General features: G+C 48.5%; 1 protein-coding gene, 1 long non-coding RNA gene and 2 other non-coding genes across 10 annotated transcripts in view; 3 read left to right on the forward strand and 1 right to left on the reverse strand.

The window, feature by feature from the left end:
* LOC119849402 (zinc finger protein 501-like) overlaps positions 1 to 17,082 on the reverse strand; it is a 26,972-nt gene extending 9,890 nt beyond the window's left edge. For 4 of the 7 annotated variants that reach the window (XR_006277409.1, XM_038386475.2, XM_043503853.1 and 1 more), the window contains exons 1-3: positions 16,771 to 16,854; positions 9,156 to 9,213; positions 7,145 to 7,271 (exon numbers count right to left, since the gene is read on the reverse strand). Coding sequence is in view for 6 of the 7 variants with exons in the window: in XM_038386475.2 (XP_038242403.1) it covers positions 7,145 to 7,271; positions 9,156 to 9,179 (151 nt within the window). In the remaining variant the exon portion in view is untranslated. Of the gene's footprint in view, positions 1 to 7,144; positions 7,272 to 9,155; positions 9,214 to 16,770 lie in introns of all 7 variants that reach the window. The other 3 variants (XM_038386476.2, XM_043503855.1, XM_038386474.2) reach the window with 3 other exon arrangements.
* On the forward strand, positions 17,020 to 22,277 carry LOC122457757. Its single transcript, XR_006277431.1, has 2 exons — positions 17,020 to 17,105; positions 18,959 to 22,277. It is a non-coding gene; the product is annotated as an uncharacterized LOC122457757 (long non-coding RNA).
* On the forward strand, positions 19,430 to 19,501 carry TRNAG-UCC. Its single transcript has one exon. It is a non-coding gene; the product is annotated as a tRNA-Gly (tRNA).
* TRNAG-UCC lies at positions 21,221 to 21,292 on the forward strand. Its single transcript has one exon. It is a non-coding gene; the product is annotated as a tRNA-Gly (tRNA).
* Positions 22,278 to 23,327: the final 1,050 nt, after the last annotated feature.

Here is a 23,327-nt window from a genome sequence, read left to right on the forward strand (position 1 = left end):
ACTCAAACATCCCTTGCTGCAGATCAAGTTAATTACTCCTTGTCCTAACCCAATGGACGTGGAGAACAATTGATCACTGTCCCCATTTATAACAGTTTTTAACATAGTTGAGAACCATTATCAGGTCTTTTCTCAAGATTAAACATGCCCAGTTCTTTCAACCTTTCCTCATAGGTCACATATGCAGTAGCTTTGTAGGTGTTTGCTTCTGAATGGATATGAGCAGGGCAAAACTGCGTTTGTCAAGGTCAGAGAAAACGATGTTGCAGTAACTGAGGTAGGAGATGATGAGTGCCCTGAACAAGAATTTCAGCTCCGTGGATGGGTAGGACAGGCCATAGTTTAGGAACATTCAGCAGAAAGAAAATCCAAGATGTAGAGCAGAAGTAGGCAACCTATGGCACACGTGCTAAAGGCGGCACGTGAGCTGATTTCAGTGGCACTCACACTGCCCGGGTCCTGGCCACCGATCCGTGGGGGGCTCCACATTTTAATTTAATTTTATATGAAGCTACTTAAACATTTTAAAAAACTTATTTACTTACATACAGCAATAGTTTAGTTATATATTATAGACTTATAGAAAGAGACCTTCTAAAAATGGTAATATGTATTAATGGTGCACGAAACCTTAAATTAGAGTGAATAAATGAAGACTTGGCACACCACTTCATGAGAACATGGAGAGGGGTTTGTGTCAAAGTTATGGGCCTGAGTGACAGGCAGGATAGTGATGCTTTCCACAATGAAAGAGAAAAAAAGAGATGGTGGGATGGCTGGGGGGATTTATTAAGGGCTCTGTTTTAGCCATTTTAGCTGTTGAGTTTCAGCTGATGGACAGAAATTCCAAAGGAGAGGTTAGAGAGACCGGCTGGGATTTTAGTTTGGACAGGAGGCGACGGGTCTGGAGTAAAGAGGTAGATCTGAGAGTCACCAGTTGTATTTGTGTTTGTGGATGAGATTATCCAGAGATCAGGTGTAGAGGAAGAACAGAAGGGGACCACGAACAGTGTAGTAGAAAAAGACCCTAAGACCCTCTATCAGAGGCCTAGGGCCCGAACTAAAGTAGTGGTCGAGCCCTGCTCATATAAAGCAAAGTTAGTAAAAGTCAGGCTGTGAACAGACATCAGGCTCTGCCTGCTTGCAAGATCACAGAACCTGGCAAGAACAGGCAGGGCCGTCCTGAGGCATATGCCGCATACGCGGCTTCATAGGGCACCTGAAAATTTGGGGCACCCCTCGGTCTTGGTGACCCATCTGCCTCTTCCTATCCCTGTTCCGACCCTCCCTGCAGGCACCCACCACAGCTGGCTGCGGCAGCCTGGTGAGTCTTCCTCCAGAGGGGATCTAGGTTTCAGAGTAGCAGCCGTGTTCATCTGTATTCGCAAAAAAGAAAAGGAGGACTTGTGGCATCTTAGAGACTAACACTTATTTGAGCATAAGCTTTCGTGAGCTACAGCTCACTTCATCGGATGTATTCGCTGTAGCTCACAAAATCTTATGCTCAGATAAATGCGTTAGTCTCTAAGATGCCACAAGTACTCCTTTTCTTTTTTCAGGTATATACTGTCAGTTTCTGAATTTACTGACCAAAACAATTGTACATGACTATAATATTTACTCAGAACATGTTAGTCTACAGGAATTTAGTTTAAAATTTGCTTTAAAAGTATTTCATTAGTCACATGATTACAGACCTGAGAGTGGCTATCCTTCAAGAAAAAAGCTTCAAAAACAGACTCCAATGAGAGACTGCTGAATTGGAATTAATTTGCAAACTGGATACAATTAACTTAGGCTTGAATAGAGACTGGGAGTGGATGGGTCATTACATAAAGTAAAACTATTTCCCCATGTTATTTCTCCCTCCACCCCACCTCCCACTGTTCCTCAGACATTCTTGTTAACTGCTGGAAATGGCCCACCTTGATTATCACCACAAAAGGTTTTCCTCCTTCCCCCCTCCTTCCTGCTGGTAATAGCTCATCTTAAGTGATCACTCTCCTTACAGTAAGAAAAGGAGGACTTGTGGCACCTTAGAGACTAACAAATTTATTAGAGCATAAGCTTTCGTGAGCTACAGCTCACTTCGTCGGATGCATTTGGTGGAAAAAAAAACCTTAGTCTCTAAGGTGCCACAAGTACTCCTTTTCTTTTTGCGAATACAGACTAACATGGCTGCTACTCTGAAACCTCTCCTTACAGTGTGTATGATAAAACCCATTGTTTCATGTTCTCTGTGTGTGTATATAAATCTCCCCACTGTATTTTCCACCGAATGCATCCGATGAAGTGAGCTGTAGCTCCCAAAAGCTTATGCTCAAATAAATTTGTTAGTCTCTAAGGTGCCACAAGTCCTCCTTTTCTTTTTTTCATTAGTGTGTTGGTGAAGATTATAAAATCACATCTCTAAAAAATCCTTGCACAGATTTTTAGATGCACAATCTGAGTATTCATCTTTAGCCTTAAATGCTTGGATCTTCAGACATATAGTTTTTTTAAATAAATCCTTCAAAAGACCCTCCCCCCCACCTAAAATACGCATGCAAGCCCGGGTTGCCATCAGGCATAGGGGCACCAGTTTAATGATACTGCATTGGGACCCATAAATCCTAAGGACGGCCCTGAGAACAGGGCTGGTATTGCAAAAACTCACACTCACACCAGTGCTAGGCACAGGACACTGGAGCAAACACATTCCCCAAAGATAGTGAGTGACCGCTCCTACAGATAAGGTCAGGATAACAGTGTGATGGATAGAGATGCTTTGATTGACCCAACATGTACAAGGTACTGGGTGGTAGCTAACCACGTCAGAGAGGCAATGGGTAACTTGTTTGTATTAATGTATAAAATGAAAACTCAAAGGGAGTATCTCTGTCTAGCCTAAGGAGGAACAGAAAGTCCCACCATTCACTGAGCTGGTCCATTGTTACAGGGATACATGTATTAATGGTCCGGTAGAATCTGCAGGATACTGATACCGCGCTTCGTTGACAATAAACCTGGCTGGACACCTTCGCTACAAACCGGGTCTGTGGCCATTGGGCAGTTCATTGCACAGAGCTGGGATGGCTCACAGACAGAACACACAATCAGCCAATATCTGACAACAGACAGAGCCTGGTAGATCCTGCCAAAAGTTGGAGGGGTGTACTCCTAAGGGCACACTGAAGAAGAGTTTAGACAGGTAGGGGAGGGACCGGGAGGAGACAAGAGACAACAACATTTCAATGGTCAGAGGTGTCAAAGGAGGCTGACAGGCCAAAGAGGATGAGGATGGAGGGCGGGTTCTGAGCTGTGCCTAGGGAGAGGGCATTAGAGAGTTTGGCAAAGTAGCCTCAGTGGCGTGCCCCAAATCCCTGCCCTCCTGCATCTGTCCATTCCCAACCCCACCAGACCCTCCGTGCTCCCTAAAGCAACCCCTCACAATCCCGTGTTCTCCACTCCCCAGTAACCCAGATCTTCTACGCCATCCTCCCCCACCAACAGCACCACTGCTGGGCCCTCCATCCCCTTTTCCTCATTCCCAGTCTCCCGCTCCCCAGCCCAACCTACCCCATTGCCAGTTCCCAGATGCACCTGTCCCTGACTCCCTCCCTCCCTCTTCCTTCCTCCCACTGCTCTCAGCCTTCCCCGCTTTGCTGCACCCCACAAGCACCAGCTCCGCATCGTCTTCCCCCTGTTCCCCCTTCTCCCAAGGACTCCTCACACGGTCTCCTGTCAGCAGATGGTCCCAGCTGGCTGTCACACCCTCCCCACCTTTGGGAAGTTATTACAGCAGAGTGCCAGTACCAATATTGTTCAGGTTCAGTATTACTTTCTCTTTACAGGTCAACTATTTTAATTTCTCTAAAATTCACATGATTACTCCGATAGTCTTGAGATATATCCAACATCATGGGGGTGAAGGGCAGGGTTATTGGTCCAAAAAAAGGGGTTGATTGCATGAAGAGGTTCCTGAGAGACAGCCCCCCTCAAAGCAGCCGGTTACAAAAAAATCATTTCCCTCTTATAACATCTTCTTGCACCTGCCTGGGGCTCATATTATGGTTCTAATGGTCTCCTGACTAATCTCCAAAAACAATGAGGACTCCTTGTGGCACCTTAGAGACTAAATTTATTTGGGCATAAGCTTTCATGGGCTAAAACCCACTTCATCAGATGCATGGAGAGCAAAATACAGTAGAGAGGTATAAATACACAGCATATGAAAAGATGGGAGTTGCCTTACCAAGAGGGGGGTCAGTGCAAACGAGCCAATTCCATTAAGGTGGAAGTGGGCTATTCTCAACAGTTGACAAGAAGGAGTGGCAATCATCTTTGTAGTGCTAATGAGGCCAATGTAATCAAGGTGGCCCATTTCAAACAGTTAACAAGAAGGTGTGAGTATCAGCAGGGGGAAATTTGTTTTTGTAGTGACCCATCCAATCCCAGTCTTTATTCAGGCCTAATTTGATGGTGTCCAGTTTGCAAATTAATTCCAGTTCTGCAGTTTCTCGTTGGAGTCTGTTTTTGAAATTTTTTTCTTGAAGAATTGCCACTTTTTAGTCTATTATTGAGTGTCCAGGGAGATTGAAGTGCTCTCCTACCGGTTTTTGAATGTTATAATTCAGGATGTCAGATTTATGTCCATTTATTCTTTTGCGTAGAGACTGTCTGGTTTGGTCAATGTACATGGCAGAGGGGCATTGCTGGCACATGAGGAGATATATCTGCCATGTACATTGACCAAACCGGACAGTCTCTACGCAAAAGAATAAATGGACACAAAGTGCTGGTCTCAGGCTAAAGGGATTTCTAGCCTGTGTATGGAAGCTTGATGAACTGCTTGTACTATCTAACAGGGTGAGACATGGTTTGATTCAAATCCTGTGTTGTCTATTAGGCTTAGCTTGTGTTTTGCTAAGTAACCTACTTTGATCTGTTTGCTATCACTTATAATCACTTAAAAATCTATCTTTCTGTAGTTAATAAATCCATTGTATATTTTACCTAAAACACTGTGTGTTGTTTGAAGTGCAAAGGGAAAAATCTCAGCTCAGGAAAAAGAGCCGGTGCACGTCCACTTTCCTTTGTAGAAGTGGTGGACTGGGTAATAAATTCACACTGGTCAGGTTTTTGACCAGAGCAGGACAGTATAGCTCCGGGTCCTAGGCTCGGGAGCTGAGTATATTTTGGTTGGAGCCTCTTGGTAGTTGGTTTGTGCAGTGGTTGACAGAGCATTCAGTGAACATAGGTGGTCCCTGCTTGTGGATATTGGTGTAAGTGCAAGCTTGGAGGGCTTTGCAGTTTGTCACAACCTTACAGGGCAAGAGGGAACCTAGTTTGGTGTGACAGAGGGCTCAGCTGTACCCCAGTTCCAGGCAGCACTCTGAGGGTATTGATTCTCTGTGTGTTGCTAATAAATAGACGTTTAGAGCATAATTGTCTAAGATTCTGCAGACCTGTAGAGACCCAAAGCTCATGGGTACTTAAATTGACCAGGTTTTCCCTGAGCCCCATGGGTAAAGGTAGGTGCTTTATACCCCGAGTCCTCAGTAGGGAAAGGGTGGGAGTACCTACATTGACCGGGTCATGCCTTGAGCCCTCGATAGGGTATAGGCGGGTTGCCCTAATTTTTTGCGGGTAAGGAGAGGGTTCCCAGCAGTCTGCTCTCACAGTAATTGGTTGCCTCAGGAGGACATGCTGTGGCCACTGGACTTGAATCCTACCACTGCTAACTTTCACACAGTGCGTGTTGCTGATTTTTCTTGCATCCTGCATTCTTGGAAGCTTTGCCCTGATACCAAACATTTCTGAGCTAAGAGCAATATTCTGAACTGTTCTAATAGTCACATGTAGAGTTTGGCCTGTTCACTACTGAAAAGTTTTGCCAAACATTGCTCTGGTCAGTTAGTTGTGTGAAAATAAAAAAAAAAATCACATCCCTACCGGACATAGCGATGCCATCAAAGCTCGAGTGTACAGACAATTATACAGCAAAAAAAGTCCATTAAAAACCAAGGAAATTAAATGCCCACAAATGACATTAAAGCAAAATTATAGTGGCCCAGTGCTGCCTCGTGCCCTTCCAGCATATGGATGGTGGCTAAACTTAAAATTAGGAAATGAAGGAATGAAATGAAGAGTTTATGTACCTACCACATCTACAAAGCGCTTTTAATTTTGTCCTCACCCCCTAGTTCTGGAGCTGGCAATACCCACTGGAAATAGATCTGGAAGGGTGGTGCAAAGTCTAACAAAATACCAATAGAAGTGGCCAACTTTCCATTTATTGAAGTCTTCAAATCAAGACTGGATGCCTTTTGGGAAGATGATTTAGTCCAACACAAGATATTCATCTCAGTACTGCAATAACTGGATGAATTTCTATGGCCTGTGTTATGCAGGATGTAAGACTAGTGGCCTGATAGTCCTTCCTCGTATCTATCATAGTTTCAAAGACTTTAAGGCCAGGAGGGACTAAGAGAACATGCTGTGGTTTGTGTTTTCCCCAAACTGGAATACCAGCATTTATCTGCATGCCCTCCAGCTGTGTGCACTGGGTCAGGTGTAGCTGTAACTGAATGCTGGAGGGATTAGTTGGAGCAGCTTGGAAGAGCTGTGACTGTGGTATGCAAAGAGGTGCATGTGAACCCTAAGGGACTGAGTCTTCCCCATTTCAGTGGTCAGTGTTGTAGGTTGTGATAGTGAGGGTGCTCAAGGATGAGTTCCTGCCACAGGGATCATCACATACATGCTAGTGCTCTCCAGGCTTAGTGAAGGGTTACTGAAGGTGATGTCACAGAAGGAATTCTCAGCCCAAGGGTCCTGGGGTGGTAACATTTTATACGTCTCAGATGGTTTGTGTGGCTCGGTGTTTGAATGTTGGCCAGATGCAGGCAGCTTCTGTTCTTTATGCCAGATGTGAATCCAAGTTTTGCCTCAGCAAAGAGAAGACGTTAGACTCTGTGCTATTCTGCCCCTCGGCTCTGTTCCCAGAGTGTTCTGGAGCAGGGCAGGGCACAGCGCTTGTGTGTGTGTCACTGGCATGTCGGGGTGATGCTGAAACAGGGCAGAGTTAAGGTTGCATTGTGGGGGTGGGGTGAAACTTAACTCTTCATTTCCTCCTTCTAAGAACTGAGGGGACGGGAATCCTTACCCAGCGAGGTCACATTCTCATAGGTCTCCTGCATGACGTCTCTGTAGAGGGCTCTCTGAGCGGGGTCCAGCAGAGCCCACTCTTCCCTGGTGAAATACACGGCCACCTCCTCAAAGGTCACCGGCCCCTGAAAGAGCAAGAGTCCAACTCTCAGCATCTGCTGCCCCACTGACAACCCCAAGACTCACCGGGGAGGAAGGTCAAATACACGGAAGCTCAGGGAGACAGGCAGGCAGCAGAATCCCACTGTAACCCTGCACCCCATATTCTTCATAGGGATATTAGTATGATATAATTATATCATAATTATGATGCATTTTATGCAAGCCCCTGTCCCAGGCTCAGCCCGGAGCCCTTTCCCACACTCCAAACCCCTCGGCCCCACCCCCCAGCTCGGACTCCAATCCCCTGCCTCAGCCTGGTGAAATTGAGTAAGGGCGTTGGAGAGCGAGCGAGCGAGCGACCGGGGGGGGGGGGGAGGTTTCAGAAAAGGGGCAGGGCGTGGCCTTGGGGAAAGGGGCGGGGCATGAGTGTTTGGGTTTGTGTGATTAGACAGTCAGCAACCCTAGCTGTTGCTCCTTGAATATTTTCTCTTTGAGGAACTGTCACCTCGCGTAAACACCTTTTTCCCTTCCATTTTCTACACATGGGGCCTTACTTACCAGATCTCTCTGTGCGTGAACTCTGCTTTTTGGAAGTCCATTGGCCTTATTCTCCTGCTTTCACTCAGGTCCTTTCCTTACAGTCATGACATCTACCATTTCATGATCACTTTCACCCAAATTGCCTTCCACCATCAGATTCCTACCTACCAAAGCCCTACCAAATTCACCATCCATTTTGGTCAATTTCACCGTCATAGGATTTTAAAAATTGTCAATTTCATGATTTCAGATATTTGAATCTGAAGTGTCACAGTGGTGTAACTGTCAGGGTCCTGACCCCAAAAGGGTTGGGAGGGGAACCAATGTTATTGTGTGGGGTCATGGTATTGCCACCCTTACTTCTGCACTGCTGCTGACGGCGGCACTGCCTTCAGAGCTGGGTGGCCTGAGAGCGGCAGCTGCTGGCCGGGAGCCCAGCTCTGAAGCCAGCTGCCAGCAGCAGGGCAGAAGTAAGGACGGCGTGGGAGGCTATTGCCTCCCTTCATTCTGCACTGCTGCCCTCAGAACTGGGCCCTCTCTGGCCGCCCAGCTCTGAAGGCAGCAGCACAGAAGTGAGGGTGGCGTGGTGAGGTGGGGAGAAAGCTTGCCTGCATGTAACTGCACCTGGCTGCGTCCTTACCTGTGTGTATGCTGATGAAAGTTCAGCCTTGAGCGGGCTTTGCAGCGTGGCTCAGCAGTACGGTGTAAAAGGGAGCCCAGGCTGGTGGGTCAGGGGAGCTCAGTGGTACCTCAGGTCCATGCGGCACCCCAGGGGGGAACCCATCACACTCACCCTCACCTTGCTCAGAGCAGCCAGGAGGCAGCGGGGTGAGGGGAGAAAGAGAGAGACCCTCAACCCTCCCAGCAGAGAGAGAGGGCAGGGGTCTTCACATCCGTCACTCCCATACTAGTCAGAGGCTGATACAGGAGATGGAGACCCCCAGCCATGGGAAGGGACAGCCCCCAATAGGAATCCAAACACTTCCCCCAACACCAACAGCTGGCTATGTATGTGGGGCGGGGTGTGGCATCTCCCCCAGGCTGCACTGTTGAGTGCCCCCTTCATATGTCATAGCAACTTCTGACTTGCAGGGTCATGCTCCAGCATGGGATTGTTATACAGGTTCCTAGCCCTGCCCAGGAGCTTTGCTTCCTGTTCCACGATAGTGCCATTTCTTCCCTCAATGCCCATGGGTCTGTCCCTAGAATCTAGACCCCCAAGTCCCAGAAGGTTTGCCACACCCTGTCCCCCTCTCTCTCTCTCCCACCTCTGGACCAAACCCCCCTCAGAAGCTCCCACCTCCTAGCTGGTTGCTGCCCCTCTCCCTCCAGCAGGGACCCACCAGCAACTCCCCCATAATCCCTACCTGAACTGGCTCCATGGCAGCCATTTCCCTTCTGTGTCCCACAGGAGGCTGGGATGAACTGAAAGAAAACATGAATGTTATTCTGCAGCCTGCCCGGGCAATAAGGGCAACTGGAGAGATTTCAGAACAGGCTTTAGTTCATTTAGTTCATTCTCATGAGGTTCAACAAGGACAAGTGCAGAGTCCTGCATTTAGAAAGCAAGAATCCCATGCACCGCTACGGGCTGGAGACCGACTGGCTAAGCAGCAGTTCTGCAGAAAAGGACCTGGGGATTACAGTGGACGAGAAGCTGGATATGAGTCAGCAGTGTGCCCTTGTTGCCAAGAAGGCCAACAGCATATTGGGCTGCATTAGTAGGAGTGTTGCCAGCAGATCAAGGGAAGTGATTATTCCCCTCTATTCGGCACTGGTGAGGACACACCTGGAGTATTGTGTCCAGTTTTGGTCCCCCCACTACGGAAAGGATGTGGACAAATTGGAGAGAGTCCAGTGGAGGGCAATGAAAATGATTAGGGGGCTGGGACACATGATTTATGAAGAGGGGCTGAGGGAACTGGGATTATTTAGTTTGCAGAAGAGAAGAGTGAGGGGGGTTTTGATAGCAGCCTTCAACTACCTGAAGGGGGGTTCCAAAGATGATGGAGCTCGGCTGTTCTCAGCGGTGGCAGATGACAGAAGAAGGAGCAATGGTCTCAGGTTGAAGTGGGGGAGGTTTAGGTTGGATATTAGGAAACACTATTTCACTAGGAGGGTGGTGAAGCACTGGAATGGGTCCCTAGGGAGATGGTGGAATCTCCTTCCTTAGAGGTTGTTAAGGCTCGGCTTGACAAAGCCCTGGCTGGGATGATTTAGTTGGGGATTGGTCCTGCTTTGAGCAGGGCATTGGACTAGATACCTCCTGAGGTCTCTTCCAACCCTGATATTCTATGATTCTATGATTTCATAGCACGATTCCCCCCAGGTTCTTTCCCCGAAGACAGACGTTCTAGACTCTGCCACACAAACAAAGAAATATCCAAAACACACGTAGAAATGGGGGAGGGGGGAATTAATTACACAAACATCTGTTGGGAAATGTAATATGAACAAACACAAAATGTTCAATGAGTCTGTGGACTATACTGGCAACAAATTTGTTTCAGAAGATGGAAGTAGTAACAAGGGGGACAGCTACTTTAGACTGGATTCTGACGAGCAAGGGGAAATTGGTTATGAATAGGGGCCTACCAAATTCATGGCCATGAAAAACACATCAAGACCGTGAAATCTGGTCTTCCCCGTGAAATCTGGGCTTTTGTGAGCTTTTACCCTATACTATATAGATTTCATCAGCATTTCTCAAATGTGGGGAGTCACAAGGTTATTTTAGGGGGGTTGCGGTATTGCCACCCTTACTTCTGCGCTGCCTTCAGAGCTGGGCGGCCAGAGAGTGGCAGCTGCTGAGCCAGAGAGGGCCCAGTTCTGAAGACAGCAGCGCAGAATGAAGGGAGGCAATAGCATCCCACGCCATCCTTACAGCTGCCCGCAGCAGGGCAGAAGTCTTCAGAGCTGGGCTCCCGGCCAGCAGCTGCCGCTCTCAGGCCACCCAGCTCTGAAGGCAGCGCCGCCGTCAGCAGCAGTGCAGAAGTAAGGGTGGCAATACCATGACCCCACACAATAACATTGGTTTCCCCCACCCCAACCCTTTTGGGGTCAGGACCCTGACAGTTACACCACCGTGACACTTCAGATTCAAATATCTGAAATCATGAAATTGACAATTTTTAAAATCCTATGACGGTGAAATTGACCAAAATGGATGGTGAATTTGGTAGGGCCCTAGGTAGGAATCTGATGGTGGAAGGCAATTTGGGTGAAAGTGATCATGAAATGGTAGATGTCATGACTGTAAGGAAAGGACCTGAGTGAAAGCAGGAGAATAAGGCCAATGGACTTCCAAAAAGCAGAGTTCACGCACAGAGAGATCTGGTAGGTAAGGCCCCATGTGTAGAAAATGGAAGGGAAAAAGGTGTTTACGCGAGGTGACAGTTCCTCAAAGAGAAAATATTCAAGGAGCAACAACTAGGGTTGCTGATTGTCTAATCACACAAACCCAAACATCCTTGCCCTGCCCCCTTCCCCAAGGCCACACCCTGCCCCTTTTCCGAGACCCCGCCCCCACCACTCCAGACCCCCCTCCCTCTGTCGCTAGCTCTCTCCCCACCCTTAACTCACTTTCACTGGGCTGAGGCAGGGCATTGGGGTGCGGGCTCTGGGCTGGGGGGTGGTTTGGAGTGTGGGAGAGAGCTCCGGGCTGAACCTGTGGCAGGGGGCTGGGGTTCAGGAGGGGGTTCGGGGTGTGGGCTCTGGGAGGGAGTTTAGGTGTGGGAGGGGTTTCAGGACTGGGGCAGTGGGTTGGGATGCAGGAGGTGGTTCAGGGTGTGGGCTCTGGGAGGGAGTTTGGGTGCATAAGGGGGCTAGGGTAGGGGGTGGGGGTGTAGGAGGGGGTTCAGAGTGCAGGCTCTGGCCTTGCGGCACTTACCTCAGGCAGCTCCCGGAAGTGGCAGCATGTCCGGCAGCAGCTCTTAGGCTCACAGGCAGCTCTGCGCACTTCCCCTGCCTGCAAGCACGGGCCCCACAGCTCCCATTGGCCGGGGTTCCCTATTCCCAGCCAATGGGAGCTGCGGAGTCGGCACTCGGAGCGGGGTCAGCACACAGAGACCCCCTGGCCGTGCCTCCTCCTAGGAGCTGCTGCTGGACACGCTGGCCGCTTCCGGAAGTGGCGTGGAACCAGGGCAGGTAGGGAGCCTGCCTTAGCCCTGCTGGACTTTTATCAGCTTAAAATGTCCCACATTGGCTTCAGTAGACTCTGGGAGATAAAACCCAATGCTGGGAAGCTCCCAGCCAAACTGGGAGAGTTGGCAACCCTAGCAACAGCAAACTATCCCCCCAGCCCAGAAAGGAAAGATAGGCAGAATAGTGAGACGCTTATGTAGATCCATGATGAAATGAATAGCAGAAGCAGGCAGGGACAAAATCAGAAAGACTTACACCCAGAATTTTCCCCATCGACCTAGCTACCCTCTCAGGGAGGTGGAGAACCAATGCCCACAGGTGCCAGCTTCCAGCTTTCACCAGGAGTGCTCAACCCCACTCAGCCTCAGGCCCTGACCTCACCCCACCCCTTCCCCCAAACCCCCACCCCTGCCCTGCATCTTCCTGTCCCCACCCCGCCTCTTCCCCACCCAATTCCACTCCTTCCCCCGAGCATACCCCATGCCCCGCTCTCCCTCCTCCCTCCCAGGGTCTCCTGCATGCAGCAGAACAGCTGATCTGAGGTAGGTGAGAGATGCTGGGAGAGAGGGGGAAGAGCTGATTGGCGGGGCTGCTGGCAGGTGGGAGGCAGTGGGACTGCCAGTGGGTGCTAAGCACCCGTTAATTTTTTTTCATGGGTGCCCCGAGCACCCACAGATTCAGTGCCTATGCCAATGGAAGAATCCCTCCCCTCATCATAGATAGTGTCTTCACTGAAACATTATAGCAGTGCTGCTGTCAGGATGTAGCAGTGTCACCATAACTTAAGAACATAAGAACCGCCAGACTGGGTAAGACCAATGGTCCATCTAGCCCAGTATCCTGTCTTCCGACAGTGGCCAGTGGCCAGTGCCAGGTGCCCCAGAGGGAATGAACAGAACAGGGAATCATCCAGGGATCCATCCCCTGTCGCTCATTCCCAGCCTCTGGCAAACAGAGGCTAGGGACACTATCCCTGTCCATCCTGGCTAATAGCCATCGATGGACCTATCCTCCATGAATTTATTTAGTTCTTTTTTGAACCCTGTTATAGTCTTGGGCTTCACAACATCCTCTAACAGTTTGTGTGTAGACATACCACTAGAAAGGGACATAAAAGGCAATAAGATAAGGGTTCTCAGAGCAAGAGAACAGTGAAAGAAAGTTCAGGTCCTCTACTTAGTAGGGAAGGAGAGTGAATAATAGATGGCATCAAGAAGACTGAGGTGTTCAACGCCAATTGTTTAACCTTCACTAAAAAGATGAATTTTAACCAGATACTTAAAACAATTATAAACAATGAGGGAGAGGGAAGAGAACCCAGAATAGAGAAAGAACTGATTTAAAAATATTTAGGGAAGTTAGATGCATTTCAAGTCAGCAGGGCCTGAGGAAATTCATCCTAGGGTATTTAAGGAACTAGCTGAAGCAATCTCAAAATCATTAGCAATTATCTTCAAGAACTTATGGAGGACAGGTGAGGTACCAAAGGACCTATGTATCTATCTTCAAAAAGGGGAAGAAAGAGGCTGTGGAGAAATAAAGACTATCAAGCCTTACTTCAATACCTGGAATGATACTGGAACAAATCAATTTGTAAGCACTTAAATGATAATCAAATGACAAACTATAATCAGCATAATGACAGGTTTCAGAGTAGCAGCCATGTTAGTCTGTATCCACAAAAAGAAAAGGAGTACTTGTGGCACCTTAGAGACTCACAAGTACTCCTTTTCTATAATCAGCATGTATTTGTCAAAAACAAATCATGCCAAAGCAACCATTTTTCTTTCTCTGACAGGGTGATTGAGCTCATGGATGAGAGGAATGCTGCAGATGTGATATATCTTGATTTTAGTAAAGTCTTTTGATAGAGTCCCACATGACATTCTAAAAAGTATACTAGGAAAATGTGGTCTAGAATGAAATTACGATAAGATAGATAAGATAAGAAGTATTTCTTCACACAATGCACAGTCAACCTGTGGAACTCCTTGCCAGAGGATGTTGTGAAGATCAAGACCATAACAGGGTTCAAAAAAGAACTAAATAAATTCATGGAGGATAGGTCCATCGATGGCTATTAGCCAGGATGGACAGGGATAGTGTCCCTAGCCTCTGTTTACCAGAGGCTAGGAATGAGCGACAGGGGATGGATCCCTGGATGATTCCCTGTTCTGTTCATTCCCTCTGGGGCACCTGGCACTGGCCACTGTCGGAAGACAGGATACTGGGCTAGATGGACCATTGGTCTGACCCAGTATGGCCATTCTTATGTTCAGGTGGGTGCACCATTTGTTGGAAGACCATACTCACAGAGTAATTATTGATGGTTCACTGTCAAACCAGGAGGCCAAATTTAGTGGGGCTCCACTTGGGTCAGTGCTGGGTCTGGTACCATTCAAAATTTTCATGAATGACCTGGACAATGGACTGGATGTTTATAAAAACTGGGGCTAACACCAAGCTCGGAGGGGTTGGAAGTTCTTTAGGAGACAGGATTAGAATTCAAAACGATGCTGACACATTGGAGAACTGGTCTAAAATCAACATGATGCAATTCAGTAAAGAGAAGTGGAAACTGCTACAAATGCACAATTACATAATGGGGAACAACTGACGAGGCTGAAAAGGCTCTGGGAGTTATGGTGGATCACAAATTAAATCCAAGTTGAACATGACTGTTGCAAAAAAGGCTGCTTCAGTACTGGAATAGGTTACCAAGGGAGGCCGTGAAATCCTCACCATTGGAGGTTTTTAAGAGCAGGTTGGACACACGCATGCAGGGATGGTCTAGGTTTCCTTGATCCTGCCTCAGGGCTGGACTAGATGACCTCTCGAGGTTCATGCTAGTCCTACATTTCTATGATTCTATGCTGGGAAAATGCTTGGTCACTTTATCACAGAACAGATCCAACCCTTCTCACCAGGACTGTAAACTTGAGGGTTGTACCCTATGACCGGAGAATTGCTAACATAGTCCCTATTTTTAAGAAAGGGGTGAGGGGGAGGGAAAGTGAACCAGGACACTTCACACCTGTGAGTTTGACCTCAATTGTATGCAAAGCCTTGGAACAAACTTTGAGAGAGAAAGTGGATAAGGACATAGAGTAAGCGGTAAGTGGGATAAAATACAACATGGTAAATGGTAACTGGGATAAAATACAACATGGTTTTACGAAAGATAGATCATGCCAGACCAAACTGATCTCCTTCTTGGAGAAGATAACTGATTTTTTAGACAAAGGAAATGCAGTTGAACTTATCTACCTGGATATCAGAAGGCGTTTGCTGCAGTTCCACATGGGAAAGTATTCATTGAATTGGAGATGTGGATTAATATGAGCATTGAAAGGTGGATAAGGACCTGCTTAAAGGGGAGATTACAAGGGGTCATAGTGAACGGTGAGTTGTCAGGCTGGAGGGAGGTTACTGGTGGAGTTCCTCAGGGATCAATCTTGGGACCAATCTTATTTAACAGTTTTATTAATGACCTTGGCCAGAAGTGCCAACTTTCTGAGTTTCCGGCCGGGTGCTCGACTCTTGCTCCATTCCATGCCGAGGCCCCACCCGCACTGCACCCCTTCCCACAAGGCCCCACCTCGCCTGCCTCTTCCTGCCCCAGCTGATGGGGGTGGGGCTGGCCAGCCCCGGAGCATCCACAGGAGTCAGAGCCTATGACCTTGGCACAAAAAGGGGGAGTGCGTTAACAGAACTTGCGGGTGACACAAAGCTGGGAGGGATTGCCAGTACAGAGGAGGACTGGAATATCATGCAAGAAGACCTGGATGACCTTGAAAATTGGAAATGAGATGAAATTTAATAGTGAAAAGTGCAAGGTCATGCACGTAGGGACTAACAACAAGATCTTTTTGTTACAAGCCGGGGACGTATCAGATGGAAGCAACAGAGGATGAAAAAGACCTGATTGTACGGGTTGATCACAGGGTGACTGTGAGCCACCAATGTGAGGCAGGCAGGAAAATGGCGAATGCAGTCATAGGATGCATCAGGCGAGGTATTGCCAGGAAAGACAGGGAAGCGTTAGTACCATTATTTAGGCTACGATTTTGTCATGAATATTTTTAGTAAACGTCATGACCAGGTCACGAGCAATTAACAAAAATTCACTGAAGCTGTGACCTGTCCTGTCCCCCCCACCTGCAATGGCTGGGAGCTGAGGGGACCCACCACCCTGCGGGGCTGGGAGCTGGGGTGGGGGGCCACCACCCTGCAGGCTGGGAGAGGTCCCCCCAGCACCTATGGCGACTGGGATGCTGCAGGGGTCCCCCACTGCTGGCAGTGGCTGGGCAGATGTGGGGCCCCCCAATGTCACAGAGGTCTCAGGGATGGAGAGCCACTTGCGGGGAAGCCGCGTGTGGGTGCCCCCCTACGAGCCTCAACATTTGTACCGCGGACACTTGCGTCCCTGTGCGGACACGTTGCCTATCCCTGAATAGGAGAGAAAAAGCCCCCCCGGATCTGAAGGGATTTTATCTCCACATTAAATCAGGGAGCGGAGGGCTTGCCTAGGAACACACAGGCCTGAAGCCCAGCTCTGTGTCCAGCTTGTCTCTCGCCCCCAAAAGAAGCTGGTCCAATAAAAGGGGTCCCCTCCCGCACCTTCCCTCTCCAATCAGCAGCGCTGGTTCCTCCACCACCTCCGGCTTATTTTGCATCCCTTCCCTTCCTGCCACCTCCCTCCGTTTTGCTCCTGACCGGAGCTGGACCCCGGGGGCTGTGAGGTCTGAAGACCCCCCCTCCCTCCGTCCCCCAGCTCTTTGCAAAGAGAGACACTTCCCTGCCTGTCACCAGCATTTCCCCCAGGTCCCTCTCACTCACCTGCAGTCTCTGGCTCAGGGGCTGATCCCAGCTGGAGAAAGTTCCCCCGCCCCGGCTGGGCAGGGAGGGGTTAATGGCTCCCCCCAGCACAGACCCCCGCGGGAGCAGCGCCTTGCATTGCACAGCCCGGGAGCTGCCCCCGTGTTTCTGTTCTTTGTTTTCCCTGCTTCCGCCCTGGCTGGTTCCTGCCAGCACCGGCTGCTCCAGCCCCTTCCTGGGCAGAGCCCTGCAACTCCACCCCGGGCTGCAGCAGCGCTCCGTGTGGACGGGAACTAGCCCCGCTCTCCGCCCCTGCGTGGGTCTGCCAGCCCCGGGGCCGCCGCACTGGTGACTCTGTGAGGGGGTGGGGCTGTGGAGGGGAGGGCTATGGGGGTGTCATTGTGAAGGGAGGGGCTGTGAGGAGACAGTTATGGGGTGATGCTGTGAGGGGGAGAGCTATGGGCTGTCTCTGCGAGGGGGAGGAGCTGTGTGAGGCTATGGGATTTCTCTGTGAGGAGCAGGGGCTGTTGGGGGCAAGGTCCATGAGGGTATGACTGTGAAGGGAGGGGCTGTGAGGGGGAGGATCCATGGGGGTGTCAGTGTGAGGGGAGGGGCTGTGAGAGGGAGGGCTATGGGCCATCTCTTTGAGGGGAGGGGCGAGGGGAAGGGTTCTGAGGTGTCTCTGGGAGGGGTAGGGTCCATGGGGGTGTCAGTGTGAGGGGGAGGGATTATGAGGGGAGGGCTATGGTGGGTCTCTGTGACGGGGAGGGGCTGGGTTATGGGCTTTTAGGGCACTGCAGAGCCAAGCATGGAGCTGCCACCCCTACAGGGTCCCTGGTAGTCACAAAGGGGTGTTGTGAGGTCACTGCCCCATCTGGCCTGGGGTGGGGCAGGGCCCCCGGAATAGCCCTGTGAGGAGACTCAGCTCTTGTGGGGACTCACTGGCTGTGGAAAAGCACTTCCAGAAACTGGGATTCCCAGCTGCAGGCAAGTGTCCGACAGAAGAAGGAGTAGATGCTTTAGGAAAGTCTGGGTGCATTGGATCGGGGGGGGGAGGGGGAAGGGAAGGTTTTCAGTAATCAGTCTGCAGTGTGGCCAACCCCAAACGTTCAAAACTCACGAGATTGGCTTTAAAATCATGAGATGACATAAAAATAATCGCTTTGGGGGGTCTTTTTATTTGCCTTCTGCTTGCTGAGCTGTTAGCAAGCCCTGGGGTCCTGTTTGGTAGCTTTCTCCACAGCCAGAGGGGCTCGAAACTTACTTTTTCTTGGAGACTGAAGGCTGAAATCATCACAGAGCCAGGTGACTCCAGGAGCTGGGGCTTTACGGAAAACAATCATTCTCCTGAAACTCATGGCAAACTCCTGAGAGTTGGCCATGCTGAGTCTTTATTTTCAGGAATTCCCCAGAGCGCTGCTCAGACAAGGCTGAAGTAGGGAGCAAAACCGCTGCCTTTCTTGAGGGTTGGCTCAGTGAGCAGCAGGGTGTCCCCAGCACCAGTCTAAGCCTGCAGGCCCCAGGAGGCAGGGAAGTCTCTGGCTCAGGCTGGGAACACTGGCCCCCAGAGAACTGGCCTGGCTCCCTTCTCAGCAGCAAAGAAGTCAATTCCCCCCACCCCTGATAAGTCAGCCTGGAGCTAAGGGCAGAGCTGTGGGTTTCTCCTTTCACTCCCGCTGGGGCGTGCGGGATCCTGGGGGCCTTTTGGAACTGAACTGGGGACACCAGCCTGTCAGAACAGAGAGCTCAGGTTCCAACTAATCTTTTTAATAATATGATCAAATCCTTCAGTCCCAGTGTCACCATCTATAGAACTGTGTCCGCCTTGTAGGTTACCAAGGGTGAAACCAAACAGCTCTTGGAATCCAGGAGAGGGGAGATCAATCACTTGTCAGATTTCAGAGTAGCAACCGTGTTAGTCTGTATTCACAAAAAGAAAAGGAGTCCTTGTGGTACCTTAGAGACTAACAAATGTATTTGGGCATAAGCTTTCGTGGGCTAAAACCCACTTCCAGAACCCACCACGAAAACTTATGCCCAAATACATTTCTTAGTCTCTGAGGTGCCACAAGGATTCCTCGTTCTTGCTGATACAGACTAACATGGCGACTTTTTTGAAACCTGTGCCCTTGCGTCATCGTGTGGCCATTTCCTTTCCTCCCTTCGGAGAAAAGTTTTGTTATTTTGCACAGAAACTTTATTTCCTCAGGAGAGACCCAGGAGCGGGAGCTGCCTTCATGTACCACACACCCATTAGCAAGTGATGGATGAACACATGTCATGGAGGTGAGGTGGCCGTCCCTGTTAAAAATCATCTCTCTTCTTCAGCTCAGTGACAGCCTGAATCGTCCCCTTTCCCAGCAGAGCCCCAGGGCTGGAATCAGCAACAAACCCCTCTGTAGGTAGCAGGAACGAACACAAACATTTTCTTTAAAAGGCGCTGTCTCCTTCCTTCTCAGGTAAGATTTGTCATTATGGTAATTTATCTCCATTACCATGTCCCTTCTCCCAGGTGAGGGATGGGAGTGGTGCCGCCTCCCCATCTTTCAGTCACTGTGGGAACCTGTCTGCTCAGAACTGAAAGGTTGCTGCCTGTCCATCTAGCCTACTCATTAAATTTGCAGGAATGAGTCATTTTGCTAGTACATGTGACACCTAGGAGAAAACTATTTTGCGAGATGCATTGGTGGTATAGTGGTGAGCATAGCTGCCTTCCAAGCAGTTGACCCGGGTTCGATTCCCGGCCAATGCAGGGGTGTGTTTTTTCCTTCTCTGGAATTGGTTTAATGTCAGTCCCATTGTGTGATAATCACATTGTCAGTGGAATGAGAAAATTCATGTCCCAGATCCCAGCAGGTCACTGAACACACAGCGGGGGATGCAGGGGATGGGACTATGTAGTGAGCTGCAGGAGTCATCCTTGTGTCATTAGAGAAAGTCAGAAACCAGATGAACATGCATCTGTAGCTCCTTGTCTTTGGTTGCACCTTGTCAGGCATGGGATGGTGCAACCAAAAGTGCAAATATAAAGTTTAGTGACATTTTTTGCTGCTACAAGATTCTTTTGTGTTCCCGTAATAATACCACAAACCAAACTTCAGCAGCAATGTGGACACAGGCATTTCCCTCAGCCTGAATCATCCCTTATTGCCACAGAGCCCGAGGACTGGAATGAGCAACATCAAACCCTGCTGTACATAGCGGAAATGAACACAAACATTTACTTTAAAAGGAGGTGTCTCCGCTAAGATTTGTCATTCTAGTAATTTATCTTTGTTTCCCTTCTCTGAGGGGAGGGGAGGGGTGGGGTTGGTGACAATGTTATGCTTATAAGAAGCACATGGGATCTTTTTCAGGGGAAAAGGCAATATGCCGTGTTTATTGAAGATCCAACAATCAGCATATGCATTTAATTACACCCCCCCTCTCCCTCCCCACACTGTCCCACCAGTCAATGTTATAGTTACCAGTCCAGAGTTGGGATCAATCTAGTGGCCAGGTAGGTTGATCACAGGTAGGGAGGAGTTGGGTTCTGTCGGTCACGACACGATGCTCCAAGGAAGTCTTGGCAGAATGAATCCAAAGTTTCATGGCAAGGCACCTTGTTTATATAGTGATTTTCCTTCATTGGGGCCAATGAGTTTTGCACCATCATGCTGTAATTAATTGTTGTTTGACAAGTGCTTGTTTTTTTAAATTGAACTTTTCGTTCTTTATTTTGTTCTTTTATCAAGTCTTTCAGGGAGTTATCCCATGCTGGTTTTGATCACCGCTATCTTGTCCCCATTGATAGGTGCCTGTCTCATCTTTAGAGTTGTCAATCTGCCCTCCTCTGACATCTCAACAGGGGTGTGTTGTAGCCTCCTGGTGCCCTTGCGTCTGTCTCTGGTTCCTCCCTCGTACATCTGGTTCAGCGACGGCCTTCACGCTTATCTCTCAACACACATTCCTCATTCACACTCAAAACAGAACTGATTTACACAGAACATTTTGAACAGGAACATCAAATTGCAATGCAAAGGGAAAACAATCATTGCATTCTTTTACTTATTTTAAAATGCTAAACCTACAGCAAAGTGGTGACTTTAAAAGGTCTATTACTGACTTGAAATCAGCCCAGACACAGATTCCCGCTGATGTATCTTTACCAAATGGCCCATTAGGCCATTCCTTTCTGCTATTCAAAAAGGGTGGCTGGCAGGATATGATTAAATCATACACCAATACATTTAATACATGCTACATTATTATTTTTATGCTTTATTTTAAATTATACAGAATACCAACATAAAATCCTACTACTACAACACCTCACCTTGGGATGTAGCACACCTCTCCCCATCTTTCAGTCACTGTGGGAACCTGTCTCTGCTCAGAACTGACATCTTGCTGCCTGTCCACCCATCCTGCTCATCAGCTGTGCAGGAATGAATCATTTTACTGGTACCTGGGACAGCAGCTTTCTGCAGTTGCATTGGTGGTATAGGGGTGAGCATAGCTGCCTTCCAAGCAGTTGACCCGGGTTCGATTCCCGGCCAATGCAGGGTTGTGTTTTTGCCTTGTCCAGAATTGCTTTAATGTCAGTCACACTGTGTGGTAGTCACATTCTCAATGTCCCAAATCCCAGCAGGTCACTGAACACACAGCAGGGGATGAGACTATATAGTGAGCTGTAGGAAGCATTCTTGTGTCATTGGAGAAAGTCAGAAACCGTAGGAACATGCATCTGTAGCTCCTTCTCTTGGTTGCACCATACTCAGGGGAGAAAGTGCAAATATTAAGTTTTGTGACAGTTTTTGCTGCTACAGATTATTTTGGTTTCCAGTAATGATATCATACTGGAAGACAGGATACTGGGCTAGATGGACCTTCGTCTAACCCATTAGGGCCATTCTTATGCTCTTAAAAATGGTACAAATAATCGTATCCTTCTAGAATGTAACTTTAGCTTATACTCACCTTAGCAGTGCCAGTTAAAAAAAAATTACCTAAACACAAAACTTTATTCACTCTGCAGATGAAGGTTGCTTATTTTCAAATTGTATTTTTAGTTATAGCTGTAAAGTAACTTAAAATTCGTATGAAAGTAAATGCAGTTCCAAGTATGATACTAATACCAATGATGGGGTGAACTGTTAGTGAGTCACGTACATGATTGTGTTCGGTAAACCTAAGTGCCAAAATAATTAGAAAACTAAATTCCCTTTCTTAATAAAGGAGAAAAACCTTAATCACATATGTTAGAATTAAGTAAATTTCTTTTTTTAGTGGAGTGAAAAACAATTGACTAAAATAGAGGAGATAATGGCAGAAACACCGAGTATTTCCATTAGTGACAGTAAGCAGATTTTATTTATTTTATTTATCTCTACGAAAGATAGTGTACAACAGATCAAACATGTGTTTCTGATATCTGTGTTAAAGCTCCAGAACTGATACTTCAAGGTTTGGGATTGGGAATATTTTGCTGTATTAGCTCCTGATTGCTCTAAATTTACACAGAAATTTAAAATGTGGCTTTAATTGGAGTTTGTATATATTTTTCTTTCTTTATATAACAATTAGATACAGTGCTTCTGTCAGCTAATTCCTAAGTAGTTATCTGCAACAAAAGCCTAGAGTCTTCAGGTGCCTAAGTAGCCCCTGGAAATCACAGTTAAAGTTGCTCCCCACTCTCCAAAATCGTAAACGGTGCCCCAGTGAGCCAGGGGAAGCCAGAGGGCTATGGGAGGACTGTGGGCTCTGGCAAGATGTAGCCCCGTGTGACAGAACAAAGCTTGCCCTGAGCCACAGACCAAATGCCAGGCATTGCAAGCCCCAGCAGCAGCGCAGAGGTAAGGGTGGCAATGCACCATATGCCAGGCCACCTTTACTTTTGCACTGCTGCTGGCGGTGGCATTGCCTTCAGAGCTGGGTACCCAGCCAGCCGCTGCTGCTATCAGGCTGACTGCCAGGGCTTAATTTGTGCCGAGGCTGAGCTCTGGCACCTCTTTCAATACAAATGAAGCACTGGGGGGGAGGCAGTGGGGGCTGGAGGTGCTGGGGCGCTCATAGGGGGTCAGAGGTGAGGTCAGTGTAACTTCCGTTACTCAGGGTGTGGCTCATTCCCACCCCAGAGCAAAGTCAGTTATATTGATGTACCCGGGAGTGTTGCCAAGGTCTTAGTCAGTGTATAACAAAAGAGACCTTTTAATAAAAGGGAAAGGGAACGACGCATTAGTTTGGGAAAATGCGACAGTCACATTCAAAAGCTTCAGAGTAGCAGCTGTGTTAGTCCACTGAATGCATCCGATGAAGTGAGCTGTAATTCAAAAGCTTGCAACTGTAGGCAAAAACCCCACCCCACAGTGCACTGGGCAGTTTCCTTTGCCTCAGTTTCTCACCTGGCAGTGGGAAAGTCTGACAAACAAATGCCCATTTAACACACCTCACCCCTGTCCCTCCATGGCACCCCACTCGCAATTGGCGAGTTGTACTTGGTTAGTGCAGACCCAGCATTCAGAGGTGTGTTCACAGGGGTTCACCTCCCACCTGAGAAGTCTCCGTGGTTGCTGTGCAGACCTGCAGCTGCTACAGCT

Source organism: Dermochelys coriacea, chromosome 28 (assembly GCF_009764565.3).
Source record: "Dermochelys coriacea isolate rDerCor1 chromosome 28, rDerCor1.pri.v4, whole genome shotgun sequence".
Taxonomy (NCBI): domain Eukaryota; kingdom Metazoa; phylum Chordata; order Testudines; family Dermochelyidae; genus Dermochelys; species Dermochelys coriacea.